This window comes from Falco biarmicus, chromosome 8 (assembly GCF_023638135.1).
Source record: "Falco biarmicus isolate bFalBia1 chromosome 8, bFalBia1.pri, whole genome shotgun sequence".
NCBI lineage: Eukaryota > Metazoa > Chordata > Aves > Falconiformes > Falconidae > Falco > Falco biarmicus.
Window position 1 is genome coordinate 22234515 of NC_079295.1, and position 17813 is coordinate 22252327.

At 44.8% G+C, this 17813-nt stretch overlaps 2 protein-coding genes across 4 annotated transcripts in view; both read right to left on the reverse strand.

The window, feature by feature from the left end:
• SSB (small RNA binding exonuclease protection factor La) overlaps positions 1 to 17813 on the reverse strand; it is a 32690-nt gene that overhangs the window by 1129 nt on the left and 13748 nt on the right. Inside the window, exons 1-11 of one of the 2 annotated variants that reach the window (XM_056349984.1) lie at positions 9213 to 9341; positions 4511 to 4585; positions 3001 to 3104; positions 2659 to 2833; positions 2417 to 2524; positions 2217 to 2317; positions 1897 to 1968; positions 1770 to 1812; positions 896 to 1036; positions 336 to 519; positions 32 to 163 (exon numbers count right to left, since the gene is read on the reverse strand). In XM_056349984.1, coding sequence (XP_056205959.1) covers positions 32 to 163; positions 336 to 519; positions 896 to 1036; positions 1770 to 1812; positions 1897 to 1968; positions 2217 to 2317; positions 2417 to 2524; positions 2659 to 2833; positions 3001 to 3104; positions 4511 to 4576 — 1126 coding nt within the window. In that variant the 5' untranslated portion in view covers positions 4577 to 4585; positions 9213 to 9341. Of the gene's footprint in view, positions 1 to 31; positions 164 to 335; positions 520 to 895; positions 1037 to 1769; positions 1813 to 1896; positions 1969 to 2216; positions 2318 to 2416; positions 2525 to 2658; positions 2834 to 3000; positions 3105 to 4510; positions 4586 to 9212; positions 9342 to 17813 lie in introns of those variants that run through there. The other variant, XM_056349985.1, reaches the window with a different exon arrangement.
• On the reverse strand, positions 12720 to 17337 carry KLHL23 (kelch like family member 23). Of its 2 annotated transcripts, none has more exons than XM_056349980.1 (3): positions 15406 to 17337; positions 13744 to 13896; positions 12720 to 13165 (listed from the first exon to the last, which is right to left on the reverse strand). In XM_056349980.1, the coding sequence occupies exons 1-3, from the start codon at positions 16769 to 16771 to the stop codon at positions 12855 to 12857; spliced, it is 1830 nt and encodes a 609-aa protein (XP_056205955.1). In that variant the 5' UTR covers positions 16772 to 17337; the 3' UTR covers positions 12720 to 12854. The 2 variants fall into 2 exon arrangements, with proteins under 2 accessions (XP_056205955.1, XP_056205956.1); XM_056349981.1 differs by having other exon boundaries at positions 12945 to 13109.

The following is a 17813-nucleotide window of genomic DNA, read 5'->3' on the forward strand; positions in this document are numbered from 1 at the left end:
AGAAGCTGCATCCAGTGCACAGAAGACTTACCTGTTTTACTGTCCACTTCACCACCTTCTTCTTCATTCTCAAATTTTATTTTCTTGCCCTGAAACTGTACTTTTCCTTTGTGCACACCTTGAGGTATCTTTCCCCCTCTTCCTTTTCCTTTAATTTTGCGTCCTGTGGGGATATAAGATGTCAGGAACTCTGTATCATTTGTCTTTTAAACTGGCAAGCTCAAAATAATGCTTTACAGTTAGTCAGTGTTTAGTATGTATTCACTATTTACAGTTACTTTCACACAATGCCACTTCTAGGACATTATAAATGCTTAAACCAATAAAAGTAGGACCTTTTGTTTTCTGTTTCAGCAATTCTTGCTGATCTTCCAGTATTTTTTTCAGAGCTTCTTTCTCTGCATCTCCTTCTAGCACTTCCCATGTAACATCCTTGTTTCGAAGCTGTAAGTTTCCATTATGTGCTTCTTTGGCTTTTTCCAGAGCTTCTTTTGCAATATCCTTAAATAGGATAATACCCTTAAAAAGAAGAGTGGCATTTGTATTTGAATCTTACTGCAAAAAAATTCAGCTAGAATAATGAACAACACACCCTGTTAGGTATCTTAGCAAGTTCATGGCTCCTGCATGATATAAAATATGTGTAGACTGAAGCAAAACCCTCAGACTGTCCTAACAAACATTCACGCTCAATTTTGACTGTAGCAACTGAGAAGGCTGGAACCACTATATGTTCTTTTGAAAGAATTTAAGGGAACAATTTAATTCTTTAAATATTCTGCAATTCCCCAAGTCAAATAAATAATTTCTTATTGATTACATAACAGAATAAGCACTTAATCATTCAGTTTCAAACTTTAACACAGAGATCTTAACTGCTTAAGAGTCTACTGACCTCCTTTGCACCTCTGACAAAGTGTATCCATTTGATTTCTCCATGATTAGAAAATACATCATGGAGATCTTCTCTGCATGTTTGATCATCTAGATCACCAGAAAACTTCAGAAGACATCCTGTCTTTTCTTCCAGAGACTTCTAAATGAAATAATAATTTTTTTAAAAGTAAATTTTTGTTGAAGAGTCAAGCTTGAATATTAATATTTTCTCCCCATCAATCCTAAAACTATAAAAACATGATAGTGATAATCTGAAGTCACCCCCTTTAGCACCATCAGTAACCCAACCATTCTTGCTACATAGCTTATCTATGCTGATGTCCAGGTCTTGCATGCTATGTCCCACCTCCTCCTTTTTTTGTTTTATTTTCCCCTTCTTTAAATTTTCTTTGCTTACTATGATAGATTTATGTGGAAGTTAGGACTCCTTTCCCACAAGAAAGTTATACTCTTCGACTTCTACAAAACAGTTTTCTGAAGGCTGACACCTCAGGTTGAAAATCTATGTAACACTGACATAAATCCTTACTGGATCCTTTAAATACCACAGAAGAAACAGTCATTGCAATGGTGCATTCAGGATAATTTCTGAACAGGTAAACATGCCTAATAATTTAAATTCAGGATATGATCCTTTAAATAAAATTACTCTCTTGAAAGTAAGATTAAATACCATGACAAAACACAGCCTTGCCGTAAGTTAGCTGGAAAAGCTGAAATTATTTTGTGGAAAGTGCTTCCACACTCTGAATATCCCACGTTAACTTTACAAAATGTAGCTGCAGGAGCGTGTTTGTTTTGTGCGGACTGAAAAGCCGTACAAAAGCAAGCATTGCATAGTTTTCAAATACAGAGATTTTAAAAAACCATACCATTTCAGCATCTGCTGCTTGTTTCTGTTTTTCTTCTTTTTCCCTGTAGAAAAGTTAAATTAGTTAAGAGTCAGTTCAAATGTGGTCAGGTGAGCAAAACCAGGCACTTCAATTGATAATGACTTACTGTTTAGCTCTTGCTTTAGCTTCTACTTTGTTTTGTTTCCTTTCTTCATTCTTCTTTGTACAATACTCCTCCCTTCAACAGAATATAAGCTAAGTTAATACCACTTAAAGTATTCCATTGTAATTATAAAGTAAGACCATGGTAGCCAAGAGACAGTTGATACTGTCTTTTGGAGTTGAGGTGCTAGTCTCCAAAAGGCACAGCTAGCTTTTCTACCTGTACAACAGTGCAGAAACTTACAATTCTCGGGTCCAAGCCAAGTTCTTGTCTAAATCCACCCCTGACCATTATTAGTTCATACATCAGTTCAGTGGACTTACTTGAAAAGTACTATCAGCTCTGTGTCTTTGTACTTTTGGTTTGGGATCTCTGTGAACTTCTTAGCAGACTCAACACTATCAAAAACTGCAAATATTGAGCCCTGTTAAAAGGTAAAAGGCATTCAGTGTTAGAGTTATTGAACAGAATTTCAGAACAGGGCATCCCTGCCCCAGCTCTAACCGTTCACTGCAAGAGCTACCTTAAATGTTCTCTGCAACGTTCGCCTCATTTGAATGTTTTCAACTGGACCTTTATCCTCAAGCCATTCTTTGATATCATCAAGAGTTGCATCTAGTGGAAAGCCTTTCTGCAAGACAGCAACAAGGTTGGATTATATGCAACAAACTGACACTTAAAGTTATAATGTATCTAGTCTAATTCAAGCTTTACTTAGTTTTCAAAGTCCTGCAGAACAGCACAGAGCAAAGGAAGTTCACTTACAACATATACAGATCTGTTTTTAATTGCAGCCTTATACTGGTCATTTAATTCAGGAAGAGGTTTGTTTGGAGACCTTCTGATTTTAGTTTTGTCTTCATTTATTTCCATTAAACCAGTCTTGGATTTTCTTAGTGCTTCTACAATAACACTAAAATCTTTTGAAAGGCGACTTAACCTATTGAGTAAGCAGACACAGGTTATTACAAATACATAGGCAAAGCGGAAGCCAAATGTTAAAACAGCAATACGAGTTGTTCATGCAGACCAGAGACATTTGGCCCCAAAAAGAGATAAGTAGCTGAAAGTTACCCTTCCACCCAGATTAGCTGTACTTTGTTTTACCTGTTGAATTTGATCATTACTTCTAAAGGCACCCAGCCATCATCTAGTTTGATCTGTTCCTTTAGGAACTTGTCTCTTGGTAGATTGTGATTGCCAAAATAGTACTGCAAAAAAGAAGGGGGAAAGAGGCAGGGAGAGAGATTTGTCTTTGAATGTTCAGTCTTAAAAAGCTTATTTTCATCTGACAACTTACTGCAGTGGATTGAGACATACCAAAATTCATTAGTCTGAACAATTAGAAATTCTGTAATTACCACTTCCTGCTTTAGCAGGATACTTTTCCAGAAGTTAGCTGCAACATGTCAACTATAAAAAAAAAAAACACCATTGCTTCATCCAATGGGACTAATGAGGCAAAGGTAGACTACAGTTTTATTTAGGAAAGGCATGAACCTTATTCTGTCAACATAATGATTAATCAACCTGATCAAGCTCTGCCAAGTCAAAAGTCAAATTAGTCCTTATTTAAAGAATGTATAAGCAAGAATATTGTATTTGCCACACTGAGAAATCATACTGGAGGTTCTAGGTCTCAGTCAAGAAAATACTGTAAAATAAAAAAAAAAATGTTTTCACTTTAATTTACTGTGTTCTTATTTTGGTCACGTCCAGCATGAGAAAATGATTCAGTACAAGATAGGAAACTTAATCAGATTCTTTTGCTTACTAGCAGTCATCTAACTAGGGTCAAATACTTGAAGCTATAGGGTAAGTTGGAGTGCTTCCACCAATATCATTGTGCTTTAAGAAGTCAGTGCAAGTCTTAAAACAATACCTCTCCCTTTAGTATACCTCAAACTCACATTATCACAAGCCAAGTTTTGTCAGCTGTTTTTCCTCAAGCCCTGGGTTTGTTTTGGTTTGGTTTCGTTGTGGGGTTTTTTTTCATAGATAATGACTACAGCTCCATATACTAATGGGCATTCACATGCATTACTTTTGTCCTTCAGGAAAACGGGTTTGTTTTGATGTAATTTTAAATTATGTGCTCCGTCTTCCATTGTGGGGTAAGCCTCCAAGCCTCTAGAGTTAGAAATACTTAATAATACTTAAAGTAGGCCCATAAGTTTAGTTACAATTTGTAGCAGTAAATAATAATAGCAAGTTATGCAATGTGCTGATATTTTAATCAGCAGATTCCTGAGTAGGAGGATTTTTTCCACCTCAAAATTAAGTTGTATAGAATTAAAATCCACATTCCTATTTGCACAGAATAACCCTAGTGAACATAGTAATAAATTGTTTAATGATACATTCACTTGCTGTAGTATCTAAAACACTAGCAATTTAAACCTTTTGTGTTTTTAAATGGTGGTCTTACAGGTAACTCTAGACAAGAATAACTTCCAACTCAGACTACAAATACCTGCCATAGAGCTGCGACAGGCATTTTTTAGAGCTGAAGATTCAAGTCTAACTCCCTATGAAGTTCCCATTAGCCAAGTCCCTACAGATGAATGTCTCCAAAACCACATCTCAGTCCAGATCCAAAAATATAAATTGAACTTACCTCAATTTGCTGACAGATTTTACTTTCCAAAATAGACATGTTTTCGCCATCTCCATTTTCAGCCATCTTCACCAGCTGTGTTGAAGAGAATACAGAGCAAAGGCACTATGTATTGAATTGTACTTTCTACAGACTTATATTCTTACAGTGTTGCATTTCACTGCAGCCTCATCTAAAGAAGATAACAGACAAGTTCTTCAGCCATATGTTTATGTTTATGAGCTAACTTTTAAATACGACTGCAGAACTCCAACTATGAAACAACTGGAAAAAAAAACCCAAGTAAAATACTTTTGTTGTTAAGGCAGCATTTGGCATTCTACATTGAAGACAGGTAAAGAAACATGCTGCCACTTACTTTACGGCATTATTTGTTATTTACCTTTTTCTAGGCAGGGATCCTCAGTTGGTACCTAACAGCAACAAACCTAAGTTTGTTCTTTAAACAAACAAACATTTGTTCTTTAAGTTAAACCCAAGGTCTGACCACTAGGCAAAACATCAGTAACAAAAATTGTTTAATATTCCTAAGTAAGTATAATTAGAAACTTTCCTCGAGTTTCTGCCTCCTAACTAATCTTTGAAAGTTCAAGGAACTTTACTGGAGGAAGGAAAAGAAATACCAGCGTTTATCAATACATCGTAAAAACGTCTAGTTCTCTCCTTTACAAACTTGTCTTCACTGCAGTTCTGCCTGAATAACGAATCAAGCATCTTTGATAAGAGGTAAGATGTTTTAAGTTGAAAGTAACTTCTCTGAAATGGCATTAAGCATATAATCCCAGTACATCACAAACAATCACTACAGGTACTAGAAGGTTGGTAAAAAGGCAGATACTGGCCAGAAAGTTAAGTGAGATCAGAAATTGTCTATCTAGTTGCTCGCAAGATAAGCACAGAATGTGAAGAGTAATCCTTGAGGGAAAATGCAGCTTTATAAAGCTGCCAGAAATTGGTTTTAATTCAGTTTTGAACTATGAAGCACAGATATCTTCCTTCTCCCTTTGGGCACGATCACATTTGTTAAATCCAGCTACAGAAGATGAAGTAGTTTCATGGCCCTCAGTTAACCCTGTTCACAGATCAGTAATCTGTAATTACAGTGAAGACGGGTTTGCACTCATGTCTTGCATGGTTTGAGAGGTTTAAGCATACACATTCTGCTCTTCTGCAGCTCACAGGACAGTAACATCTTTCAGAGCACCAAGCTGACTGGCAACGCAGAAGCAGGGAATATTCCCCTGAGACTCCCTTGTCACAAGAAATTACGTTCATCAGTACACCTGCCTGGTAGCCCCATCTTCTTATTTTAGTAGTTCAATTCACTGATCATTGTTCAGCCTACTGCAGTCTGCAGTATACACCCATTTCTTCCTCCTCCCGATCTCAAAGCTAAGTTCCATCCTTTGACTTGCCTGTAGTTCTTTTTCATCTATGCACTTACAGTCTTAAAATTTGCATCCTGGTCTCCACTACTGGACTTGCAGCAGTACCTAACATTGTAACACTCTTTAGAGCATGACTTCAGCGAGTGTTAGTTGACAGCTATGTTCAGTGTGATCCTTGTCTATAAAGCACTTTACTAAAATCCAGGCCATGGAACACAAGCAGTTGCAGTTACTTCAGAGATGTCTCACATTTGCCACCCTGACTACAGGAGACTGACGGAGTTCATCACCACGTGCAGGTACTGGCCCTGTGTTAATACTCCCCTGTGACGTTGTCCCCACCACCTGCCTTGTGAGAGAAACCAATGCTCTTTCACATTATACCTAGTTTGGTGTAATTTAATGGCAGGCTATGGAGTAGTCACAGCTTTTCCCATTGGATCAACTCACTGACCACACTCCTTGTGTGCTACTCTAACACCTGGTCCAAGAGAAAGTTAACCCCCAGAGAAGAAAGGGAAGAACAGTTCCATTAGATAAATTTGTCATTGACTTCATTCAGCTTGTAGACTAAAACACTAGTGATGGAGCTGTTAATGACAGGGAGCGCAACAGGAGAAAAAATAGTAATTGGAAAAACCTTTCTCTGGGAGCAAGCAGTTGTAGTGGGTTAGGTTTGACATTAAACTATATCCTCAGCATCAAAAAAAGGTACTGAATGGCTGCTATGCACATGTTCATATCCTCAAACCTTAGTTTGGTGATTTAACTCACACTGCAAACTCTTCTCCGGGTGTGGCAGATTTTTTTAAGCACTAGGCAACATATTTAAGTGAACCATTTTCTTATGGGTGCTTTTCACAGTATGGCTCTATTAATGTGTAAGACTATATAGTAATTTACTAAGAGATGTGAAAAACCCTGTTCTCTTGCATATTCAGGGGAAAAATTAATTTGTATTTTAGTCATGTATCCCATTTTAAAGAAAATGCAATAAGAGTACGTTCTGGAACTCCAGAACACAGACAATCTGCTGGTGCACAGTGAAACACAGATTGAGCTGGATAGAGGAATCTTCCCTCACCACCTTCCATTTGGTCAGCCAGTCTCAAGTACACTGTTGAACAGTGAGCTGAGTGGAGAATGTTGCTTTGTACTCCCCTGTAGCATGAAATGCAGACCTGCCCCCAAGTAGGCCATATCTGCTTGCTCCTTCAGTGGCCTTTGCCATTTTGCGTCATACTGAATGGTGCCTGGATTTCTTAGAGCAAGTTTTCCCTTGATAGAAATTGTTAAAATAAAACTTGGGAGCTTTTGGCTGTATGCTGCTTGAATCACCAGCAGTTCTACGCCAGTTAATAAGGTGAGGATTACACACAGGCAGCACGTCTGAGATGGTAATTACAAGAGAACCCATTTGTAAAGCAGTTGACTTCGCTTTGGTTTTGTCATTTAGAGAGGACCCCCGCCTCAAACCGTCCAGGGTAGCCTGGGTCTTCTAGCCTTGCCAAAAGCCACACCAGTCTGACATACGCAAGACGGCCTTCTTTTTACAGTTGGATACCCAAGAAGCCATTAAGAAATGCTGAGATAATAGTGCTGCAAAGTATAATGAAAGAACATATGCTTTTGTCTTCACCTAGCTTCTGCCACCTAAACTCCTCCAGCCTTCTTATATCCCTGACTACCCTGTCTTTCTTGGACTTCCCCAGCTCTCACAGTGCATGGCTGTCCCAGTCTGCCTCCCTTGCAGTACCGAAATGCCCAGAACCAGGAACTTGCTTTCCACCCACACCATACAGCTCAGCTCCACTGATAAGAGGAGACAAAAACCTAAATCTGTTTCCTTAGCAGTATTTTCAAGGTAAAAAACAAACTGTAAAGATGCATAAAACACCATGAGACCTGGGACAACTCCTTCAGATTAAGTCTGAAGTTTTTCTAAAAAGCACCCATTCAGTTGCAAGTAATGACAAACTGAAGGCAAGACCGAGACTCAAGCTTGCCATGTGCGAAATACAGTTCAGACAGTGATCAAGCTCTAACCTATTTAGAATAAAAGCAGAAGCAGCCTTCTAATTTAAGAGAAATTCTAGTCGTGCTGCACATGCTCACTTCAGACTCTTTAGCTCAGTCATTTGGCACAAGCTAGGATTCAACTTCCAGATCGATACTTTTCGGTTACTGTGCAGCAATGAAGGCTGATAAAAAGCTAGCTCCCCTGAAGAACAGTCAGTCTGAGCAGCATGCAAAACCCTACGTACGATTTCACTATCAGTGCTGTTAGCAGGCCACACCGACCTGTTCCTTCTGTGCATCCAGTCTGTACCAGTACCATGCAAAATGAAAACGAGTTAAAATAATGCAAGTATGAGATTGACATCACAAATGGAAAAGGACAGTCAAGCCCGCTAACTAGAACGATTTCCTCTCACTATGTATTAGCTACATCATCCCAAAAGAACTCTCAGGTGGATTTTCATCTCACCAGTCATTTACCACTTTTACCATTACCGTAACGGCGTTTCCCCGATGCAGTACGGGAGCCGTTACTCGCACAGAACCTTGCTCAGGAGCCTGCGCCAGAGCTCCGAGCCCGCGGACCAGCTGCTTCCACCGAAACAGCTTTTTATTTGAGGTGCGGATCAGCCGCCACCGCTCACTACCACAGATGCCGCTTTCACGGTTGGCTTTTGAGCCGAGTCGGCGCAATATAAGGAATTTCTTATAAGGAGCACGTGGGCGACAGACGCGTCGGCCCCTGAGCCCGGCCCCGTGGCCGGGGCCGCCGCGCTGGTCCAGGCCACTTCACTACAGCTGCGGCGACACCGCGCCCCGCCGCACAGGCTCCCGCCCGGCCGCCGCTGCGCACCGGGTCGCTCCCGCGGGGCGGGGCCGGGCGGCGGGAGCCGCACGTGCGGCAGCGGGGCTCTACCGGCAGCGCTGAGAAACCAGCGGTGCCTCACACGCGCGGGGCGCCGCAGGGCGCGTGGCCGGAGCGGGCGAAGGAGCGGCGGCGGCTCAGCCCGCCCCGGCAGGGCCCCGCATCGCGCCTCCGCCCCAGCCAGCGGAGCGGGGCAGCACGCGCTCCGCCACCCCGGGCACCGGCTCCCGCCCGGCCCGGCCGCCGCTCCCCCACCCGGGCCCCGCCACCCGCCCGGCAGCCCGCCCGGCCCGCCACGCCGCTCTTCATCGAGGCCCGTGGCCCAGAGGCCCAGGCCCAGGCCCAGGCCCGGCCCCGGCGGAGCGCCCGAGCAGCGCCGTCCCCGGGAGCAGCCGCCCGGCGCGGGACCGAGGCCGCCCCGAGCACAAACCTGCCGCAGCCCGGCACGCGGTCCCGCTCCGCCGCGCTCAAGGCCGCACTCGGCACCGCGCGGCCCAGCAGCCCCCGCGGGCACCGCCCACCCCTCACGTGGGCCGCGCTTCCGGGGCGGGGCGGCAGCGGTGGGCGGGGCCCCGCGGGCGGAGGCGCTGCTGCGCGCGGGAGCGTGCGGGGTCGGCGGCCGTGCTCCTGCCGCGCGGCGGCGGTGGGGGGCGGGGCTGGCGGGGCCGCGCGCTTCGGGCACCCGCCGCAGTGCCGGCACCGGCCCGGGGCCCCTCCTCGAGTGCGCACAAGGTAACCCCAAGCCCGTGTGTGCATGCTGACGCTGTGCATTTATTAATTATCGCGAACGTTCACTTAAGTGCTACAGTGCTGCAGACACGGGGATCGCACAAGTAACGTAATAAATGGCGCTGGCTGAACCACTGACCCCGCTTCGGTGTCAGCTCATTTCGAGTTCACAAGTGAAAGGGTTAAACAGCGCCTATCGCGACACAGGCCGGCCAGCACAGCAGCGGCACAGCCGGCCGCCCAGGTGGCGGGAAGCTCCCGTGCTCCCGGCTTCCCACCTCCCGCAGGATGCACGAGTCACTGACCAGCAGCCAGAGCCCCCGTTCCTCTCACCGCATTCATATTCCTGCCTGTGCTCCAGACCAGATCGCTACACGCTTTCTTGGGGTGTGCTACAGCCATCAGCTAATTTAGAAGGGTGTTGTAGGTTTGTGTAAAAAATAGCACCAGTTAAAATTGAGCTGCGAGTCTGAACTTCCACACTCCATTTATTCCAGTGCATTCAAAAATCTCTACAAATTAGGACTTAATCTGGAGCCCTAGGCAGTAACCGCATTGACTTCTGTTTACCCCGGATCAGCACGTACTCTGTTAGCACCTGAGAACAAGGAAGGCTTTTTACTCATTTCACAGTTACGCCGAGGCCAGGGAGCCGTGCATCGCTTGCCTGCAGGGTGCCCAGGGGGAGAAAGCAGACTCCAGCTTCCAGTGCCTGTGCTCCAACCGTGGAACAGCACTGTCTTCCACCAGCATTAAGCACCTAGTTTGGAAGGAGCAGGCCGGTGGACGCTGGGAGGTTTTGTTAGTCCTTGCCTTGTTCTTCCATCCTTATACTGAGCTAGGGCTGTCGGTGACAGGATGCGGGCCAGCTGAACATCAGGGCAGCCACAAGCAGCTCTTCCGTGCTCATGTTTTTCAACAACCATGAACCTTCACGGGTACATATGCACACTGAGTTCACTGAGGTTTGTTCAATACAAAGATCACCTTCATGCTCTTGTGATGTCCTTTAAATCTCCACCTGCCTCTGAACAATTCTCAGCTGTGGAGATTTCCAGGAAAAACAAATTCACTTTTTATTTGCCCACCTGCCCAGCCCATGCATTTTAAACAGCATCAGAGTTCAATTCCCCACACCTCTTCACAGTTTACAGTCTTTAAGTTAAACTGGATGCTTAAATAGCTCTCAGCGGGAGGGATTACAAAGCAACACTGCACTCATATGCGCATGAGCTTCTGACATAATAAGGTGACACACAAAGACATCAAAACAAGAACTATATACACGCCACAGAACTTCACATCAAAGCTCAAGAGTTGAGTGCTGCCTGCTACCAGCAATCAAATGCAAGTGAAAAATAGCATAAAAATGTGAAAAAACAACAACAAATGTTGAAAATGCTTATGATCAAGAAAAAGAAATAATAGAAACTCAGGGCTCACCTGCTTGGAAAGCACGTTCCATCATATCCAATAAACCCAGAATTTCAGTTTAGGTGGCAGTGGGGGCATAGGAAGTTCCCAGCACACCCCAGGGCAGCCTGTGTTGTCCCTGCCCCTCGTGCCAATGTCCAACAGCTGTTTCTGCTGTCATTTTATAAGCGGGGCTGGTGAACTGATCTGGGCTACAAGCGCCTCTGTGCTCCCCGAGGCATTTCTTTATTTGGATCACTGCTATCAGACCGCACGGCCCCACGGCAGCCCAAGCGGGACTGGCTGAGGGGCTGCAAAAGCAGGAGTGGAAACATTTTTTACAGCCACCTCCTCAGCACTGGGAAGGCTTTGCCACCCTATACTTTCCACACAACTCCTTTCCACAACAACTCCTTTCAGCGTCTCTCTCTCCCCTCTATCCTGTTGCAGATTTTCACAAAACCTGAAGAAAACATCCGTCCTTAAGGCCTGTACCTCCCTGCAGACCACGGCTGAACCCAGGCAAGCCAGTCAGCCCTAGAGGGGAGCTTACACATGCAAAGGCAACACAGCTGCACCTCGCTCCCTCAGGGAACAAGGCTAATAAGCCCCACATTACACCATCTATGCAAGCTATGAGGAGAAAACAAATCCTAAGTCACTGAAACAATGATTCAATCAATTTGTATTACTGCCTACAGGGTAGGGCAGGCAAGGCGGCTGGGGAGGGCAGGGTCAAAACACCAGCTACTTAAATACTACATATGGATTTTGCTTTCTGCCAGCGCTGGCACTGCCTTGCTGCCCTGGGAGCCTGCCACGGGAGTCTCCCTGTGAAAAGGTAAGAAAATTATGACCTTCCTGCCCACCTCAAGTTGCCTTCTAGACAGAATTTGAAGATCTCTTATTACGTTTTGAGAGAAATAATAAATCGGTCCAGCAGACCACTTAGTGTTCAGTTTCTCCATGCAAAACATATTTTGACAAGTTTCTTGAGCTGTCACCTTTGCTCAAATCACAGTTTAGCACTCAAAAAAGATCAAATGGTATTAAACAAAATAGAGAAGTTTGTACCTCAGGGGGATGTTAGCAACTTTCCAGTTTCTCTCATTTCCACCTTCTATTCCACAAAGGTACACATCTTAAATTTGATTTTATAAATTAGTTACCATGGTAAGGCTTCTCTCTGACAAAAAAAAAAAAAAAAAAAAATCACCAATACCTGTACATCAGCCAAAGAGCCCATTGCAAAGCCACGCAGAGTCTTTTTTTATTTCTCACAGGCCCTGCCAGTGTGAAAACAGCCAAGTGAGCACTTTTCTACAACTGCCTTGTACTGCAGAGCACTGCTCTCCTCCTGGAAAGGTGCACACTTTCAGCTTGTGCTCTGAGGCTATTACATGACATTTCTTCCCTCATTCCCAGCCTGTGCTCTTCTCCAGTCTGGCATTTCAAGGTACAAAAAGAGGCATGTGATAACTGCCCATGATTTCTGGATGTGATAACCTAGTTATCCAAACGATATTGCTCTACACGTACCACATGCTTAGCTTGTGGCAATGAACCATTTCTATAGCTACCTTTGGAGTATCAAAGATTTCATCTTAAGCCCTGTAGTCGTCCATGCAAAGCATTTTGTTTGGCTTTACTCACCTTAGCACCAGATCATAGTTCCACCCAGTGATTAATGAAAACAAATCTGATTTTCACATTAGTCCTTATACAGCTGCACAAAAATATTGCAACAGAGTCATTTGAAAACTTTCATTATAAAGAATGACTAGACTAAAACATATATGGAAATCTTCTTGTGACGTTTGTATTTCTGATTTTTTTAAAATAAAGACAAATTATACCTAGTTTTTAATGATGTGCTAAGATGAATACTGCATCTGGTGTTTGCTGTAACAGCAATCTGAAAATTGTATGTTTACACGTTATACACACAGACACAGCCATGTGACCGCATAGCACTGGGAAGATTACCTACTGCTTCCCATTTATTCAGTTCAGGGTTGTATTTCTCAATACTCTGCAGATACGTTCCTTTTGAATAGGAGTATCCTCCTGTTACATAGATGCATCCGTTCATAACCACCGTGCCACACTCCATCCTTCTCTCCATCATGTGAGCCATCTGCTTCCACTCGTTTTGCTCCGGGTCATAGCAGTCCGTGATCGTGGTCTGTCCGCCCACAAAATAGATCTTGTTTTGTAAGGTAATTGAACACAATCCATATTCTTCAGGAAGAAAGGAACACAGTTCAACTCAACATCATAACGTTAACTTAAAACTGCAACTGCATGACAAACACTGGGCACCACTGAGGGTAGCCGAGTTTCTTCACTGAGCTTAGAAGACACCTCAGGATTTTCTGCTACACTTGGTAAAAGCAAGTTCAAGGCATTATAGAACATACAGACGTGAGCACCAGTATTTAAAGAGAACTGCTTAAAAAACTTAGTGTTACTGAATGTAGAACACAGACAAAACTATTTTAAAATTCATATACATTTTTTTTGCTAAATGCTTATGAATAGATTTTATAGAAAGTTAGTTTACTGTATTATTTAATAGAATGCAGCCATTCCTTAGTTCAATATTTATATAGTGAGTGATTTCCATAGAACAGATGCTTGAAGAGGGTCTTCCCCTCTCAGAGTCAGGAAATGGGAGATGGTCCCACTCTGGCCCTTGCTGCCCTACAGACGTTTTTCCTTTCATTAGGAACATGCCAGAAATTCTTAAGTGGGCTTAAAGACTCCCAGATACAAGTAAGGAAATCAGCTCTACACTCATTACAGAAATTGTTGTTTACCTGGATGCGGACTTGTGGTGACTATACTCCACTCATTGCTACCTGAATGGTATCTCTGGATTTTATCATAGGTGCAGCTTCCCCTGTACCCATAGTGACCTCCGGTTACATAGATGACTTCATGCAGGACACAGGCAGTGGCATTTCCAACACCTGCACACAGTGTGAAAGTCACAACACACCTTCAGACTGCACACAATAACCACAGTCTCTTCCATCCATAATCTCATTTCAAATGACTCGTTAATTAATAATTTTGGGTGAAATTATGCTTGCAAGTATTTAATTGAGTGTGAAATTAACAAAAAACTTGCTAAGACACCTTATTTTATCAGTATTAGTCAAGACCAATTAAATAGAACTGCAGTAGTGCATACATATTACCTGTAATACAGCCACACAACATTTCACAGAATCTTTATGCAGTAATTAAAGACATTGTCACATTGGTTTTGGAACAGGGAATTACTTTCAGTATTTCACGAAGTTAAGAGAGATTTTTAAGTCACTCATATGGCAAGGACAAAGACAATGGGAGTTGAGATCATTCAGTATCTTGGGGTATCTTTTCTGGTATTTTTAGTCTTTCTCACAGTATTATTAATTACGCTATTGTATAAACAAGGACACAATCAGAATGGAGCCACGTTAACGCTGTCTCTAGGAGAACAAAACAAAATAAAACAAGGAATCTAGCAAGATTAAATGGACCAAAATTAGGAAATTAGTGTGGTTTTTTTTTAAGGACCTAAGAAGTTCCACACAGAAAACAGGACAAAACAACTGCACAGAATGTGTAACTCCTCACAGTATTAGGGTAGCATTTCTGTTTTTAAAGGAAATAGAAAGTGAGTAATGGTATTGTTTGTGGGAAATATACAATGAAGAAAGTTGCAGGAGCACAGTAAGTGCTTCTTTCCTGTTACACATGCCTCCAAAAACTCTCATGTATGTAGAAAAATACTATGTTGCATCAATTCACAATAAAATTTTATAACTAACTGTAAATAATTGCATTACTTTATAAAAATGTATGATAAAATGTATAATTGTTTATATAACAAAACAATACCCTTCAGTTAGTCTGTGATCCAAATTTATACATTTTGAATAGATCATTATGTTGGCTGCTAGAAACAGGTATTAGTGTTTATTATTCTCCCACTAAAGATTAAACTGGGGATCCTGCACAGATGATACACTGAAACATGAGGAAACCTCATGCAATACGTTCTTAATGAAGATGACACCTTTATAAATGACTGCACAGAAAATCTTAGTAATCTGATCTTACACTAAAACAATACAACCCCTTGACTGGAACTTGCTCTTTGACTGTCTGCTGAATGGACTCTTAATTGCAGGTAGTTTTCTGATTTCTTTCCCATTTGAACAGAAATTTTACTCCTGAAAGAAGGCAAAATTAAACCCAGACTACCACGTGATTTTCCACCTTAGAGCTCTGTACAGCCCAGCACTGCATTTGGATGTTTGCAGTCATTTGGCTAGTAAAGACCTGAACCCAAGCCCACCAATATTAACAGGAGATTCCCGTGGACTTGACTAGAACTTGGATCAAACCCTAAGTGCCATAGGCACTTAAAAGTGGTGAACACAAAAGGATCAACATTTGAGGCAGACGCCATACAAGAGCTTACCTACCTTTGATCATGTTTGCAATAGGAAGCCATTTCTTTTTTAAAGGATCGTAGACCTCAGCTTCTTGCACCGGAGCTCCCTTTCGGTAACCACCCAACACATAGATGCAGCCACTCAAGGAAACTGCACAGTGGTAATACCTCGCATCAAGCATGGGGCTGCCTTCTGTCCACTCATCCCTCTCACTGTTATATATCCACACGGTGTCAAGGGCTTCGATGCTCTCCGTTCTATAACCTCCTGTCACATAGATGTCTGGTCCCAAGCTAGTGACCCCGTAGCTCTCTCTGGTGTGATCTGGCATCTCTGTTCCCTGGACCCAGGTGTTGGTTAAAGGATCCCAAACATGCACTTCTGATAAGGGATGCCAGTAATATCCTCCTATCACATACATGGCTGCTGTGGGTCTTCTGGAAAGACCTTTGGGACTGAGGTTCAGGGCACTGTATACAAGTGACCTTATCTTACTGTCGTTAAGTCTGCATTTTTTTTGCAGGCTTAAAGCCGACCTCAAATACATGTTATCTAAGTCTACTTTGATGCAGCTCAGCAGTTCATAGATGTCTTCAATTCTTTCCTCCACGTTGTGTCCAACCCACTTAACGACAGCTTCAACGGCTACCTCTTCTTTCCAAACATTGAGGTTCTCTCTGGAGAGAATAAAAGAGAGCTTCTCCTTGCCAACATCCAGAAACTCTTCCTGCTTCCACACGTCTTCAAACTGCCACAACAATATCCTCCTGGACTCTTTTTCTAGCTCCGAGCAGTCGTGATATTCGGCAAAGGAGTGCATCCCTATGCAGTTGTCAGTATCTAAATGCCTCACCAGAAACCGCTCGCAGGCTTTCTTTACCGACACGAACTGGAGGAGGTCTGCAGCCTGGAGCAGGCTTTGGACATTTCTCTTTGTTATCTGGATCTGTGATGTGTACGCGTAATTCACGAGGGCTTCCAGAACGGCATGGCTGAGCTCGGGGAGCCTGATCTGGTTTTTAGATTTCTCCTTCATATCGGCTGTGAACATGGCTTTGAAATAGCTGCTGCAGGCCGCCAAGGCGGCTCGGTGGCAGTGGAAGATGACCCCCGAGGCGCACTGCAGGGTGATGTCGGTGAACAGCCCGTCCAGGTAGAAGGCCCGGAACGCCCGCAGGAACTCGGAGGGGTGCGAGGAGTCCGTGTAGAGGTACGAGTAGTCCTCCGCCCCGGCCGCGGCCATCGCCGCCCTGCAGGGCCCCCCGCCGCTTTGTCCGCTCCCCGCCGCCCCCGGCTCCGGGCCCGCCCCGCGGCCCCCCCCGGCGCGGCGCTTAACGCGGGCGGAGCGCGGCCGCGGCGAGGGGCGCTCCCGGGCCCGCGGCGGCGCCGTGACCATCTTCGGAAGCGCCGCGGGAGGCGGCGGGGCCGGGGGGGGCAGCTCCGCCGTCGGTGCCCTGGCCGCCTGCCCGGCCCGCCCCCGCCGGCCCCCCGCCGCCGCGCCCCGGGGGAGCTGCGGCCCGGACCGCTGCCCGCGGGCTCCCCCCGCCGGGGACGGCGGGGCCGGCTGCGGGGATGACACCCGGCCCGGCCGCACCGGGGACCGAGGCCGATGCCGGGGGAGCGGCGCCGGCCCGGCGGCACCCAGCCGCACGGCAAAGCGAGGCGGGTCTCGGCCGCCGCGGGCAGCCACCCGGAGCCGCCTCCCGCAGGGGCGCCCCGCGCTCCCGGGCGCTCGGGGGAGCGATGCCGGGCGGGCAGCGGGCGCCGGGCGCTCCCCGTTAGGGAAGGGCAGGATTCGGGAGGGGGCGGGCAGAGCGCTCCCCGAACACCTGGAGCTGGCAGGGTGCCAAGGCCGGTCACCAGCTCTGTTGACAGACTGCAACTATAAGTAAATAATTCGGGAAGAAGGCTGTACCGGCTTTTAGCGCTTCTGAGAACGTCGTTCACCGTTTAAGAAGTCTTTTTTTTAACTCTGCTAGCGGAACGTTTTCTGCAACGGAGACCTTTACCAGTGTTTGAAACACAGAAGCCTTTGGGGTTAAGCAGCTGCACTTCCTCCTTCACCTGCAGAAGGGCTCGGATCCTTTGGATCCGGCAGCCAGGCTCCCCCAGCCCTGCCAGAGCTCTCCGGGATTGCAAGGACAGGCCCTGTGATGTACGGAATTAGACTCTATAACTCGAAAGGTATAAAGTAGGTATGTTTATTGCGCGCAGATGCACGGGGGATCGCTCCTCCACAAGCGTGCATGCCCGAAATGAGGAACCATCTCACATTTATACAATAAAACAAATGAATATTCAATTAACGCCTATACATATTCGTTACCTAAACCGCTTACTCTCGCTTCGTATGTTAATTAGCTTATCAGTCCTTTGCCTGGAATGTGGTGGTCTTGCAGGTTTGTAGGTGATTCATGTTCTTGTGACCATCCGATCTT

Coding starts and splice junctions, on each gene's coding strand:
- KLHL23 (XM_056349980.1), bottom strand. CDS start 16,771: ATGGTCACGGCGCCGCCGCGGGCCCGGGAGCGCCCCTCGCCGCGGCCG. Junction 13,897..15,405: donor TATTGCAAACATGATCAAAG/GTAGGTAAGCTC, acceptor CACTGTGTGCAG/GTGTTGGAAATGCCACTGCC. Junction 13,166..13,743: donor CACCACAAGTCCGCATCCAG/GTAAACAACAAT, acceptor TTCTTCCTGAAG/AATATGGATTGTGTTCAATT.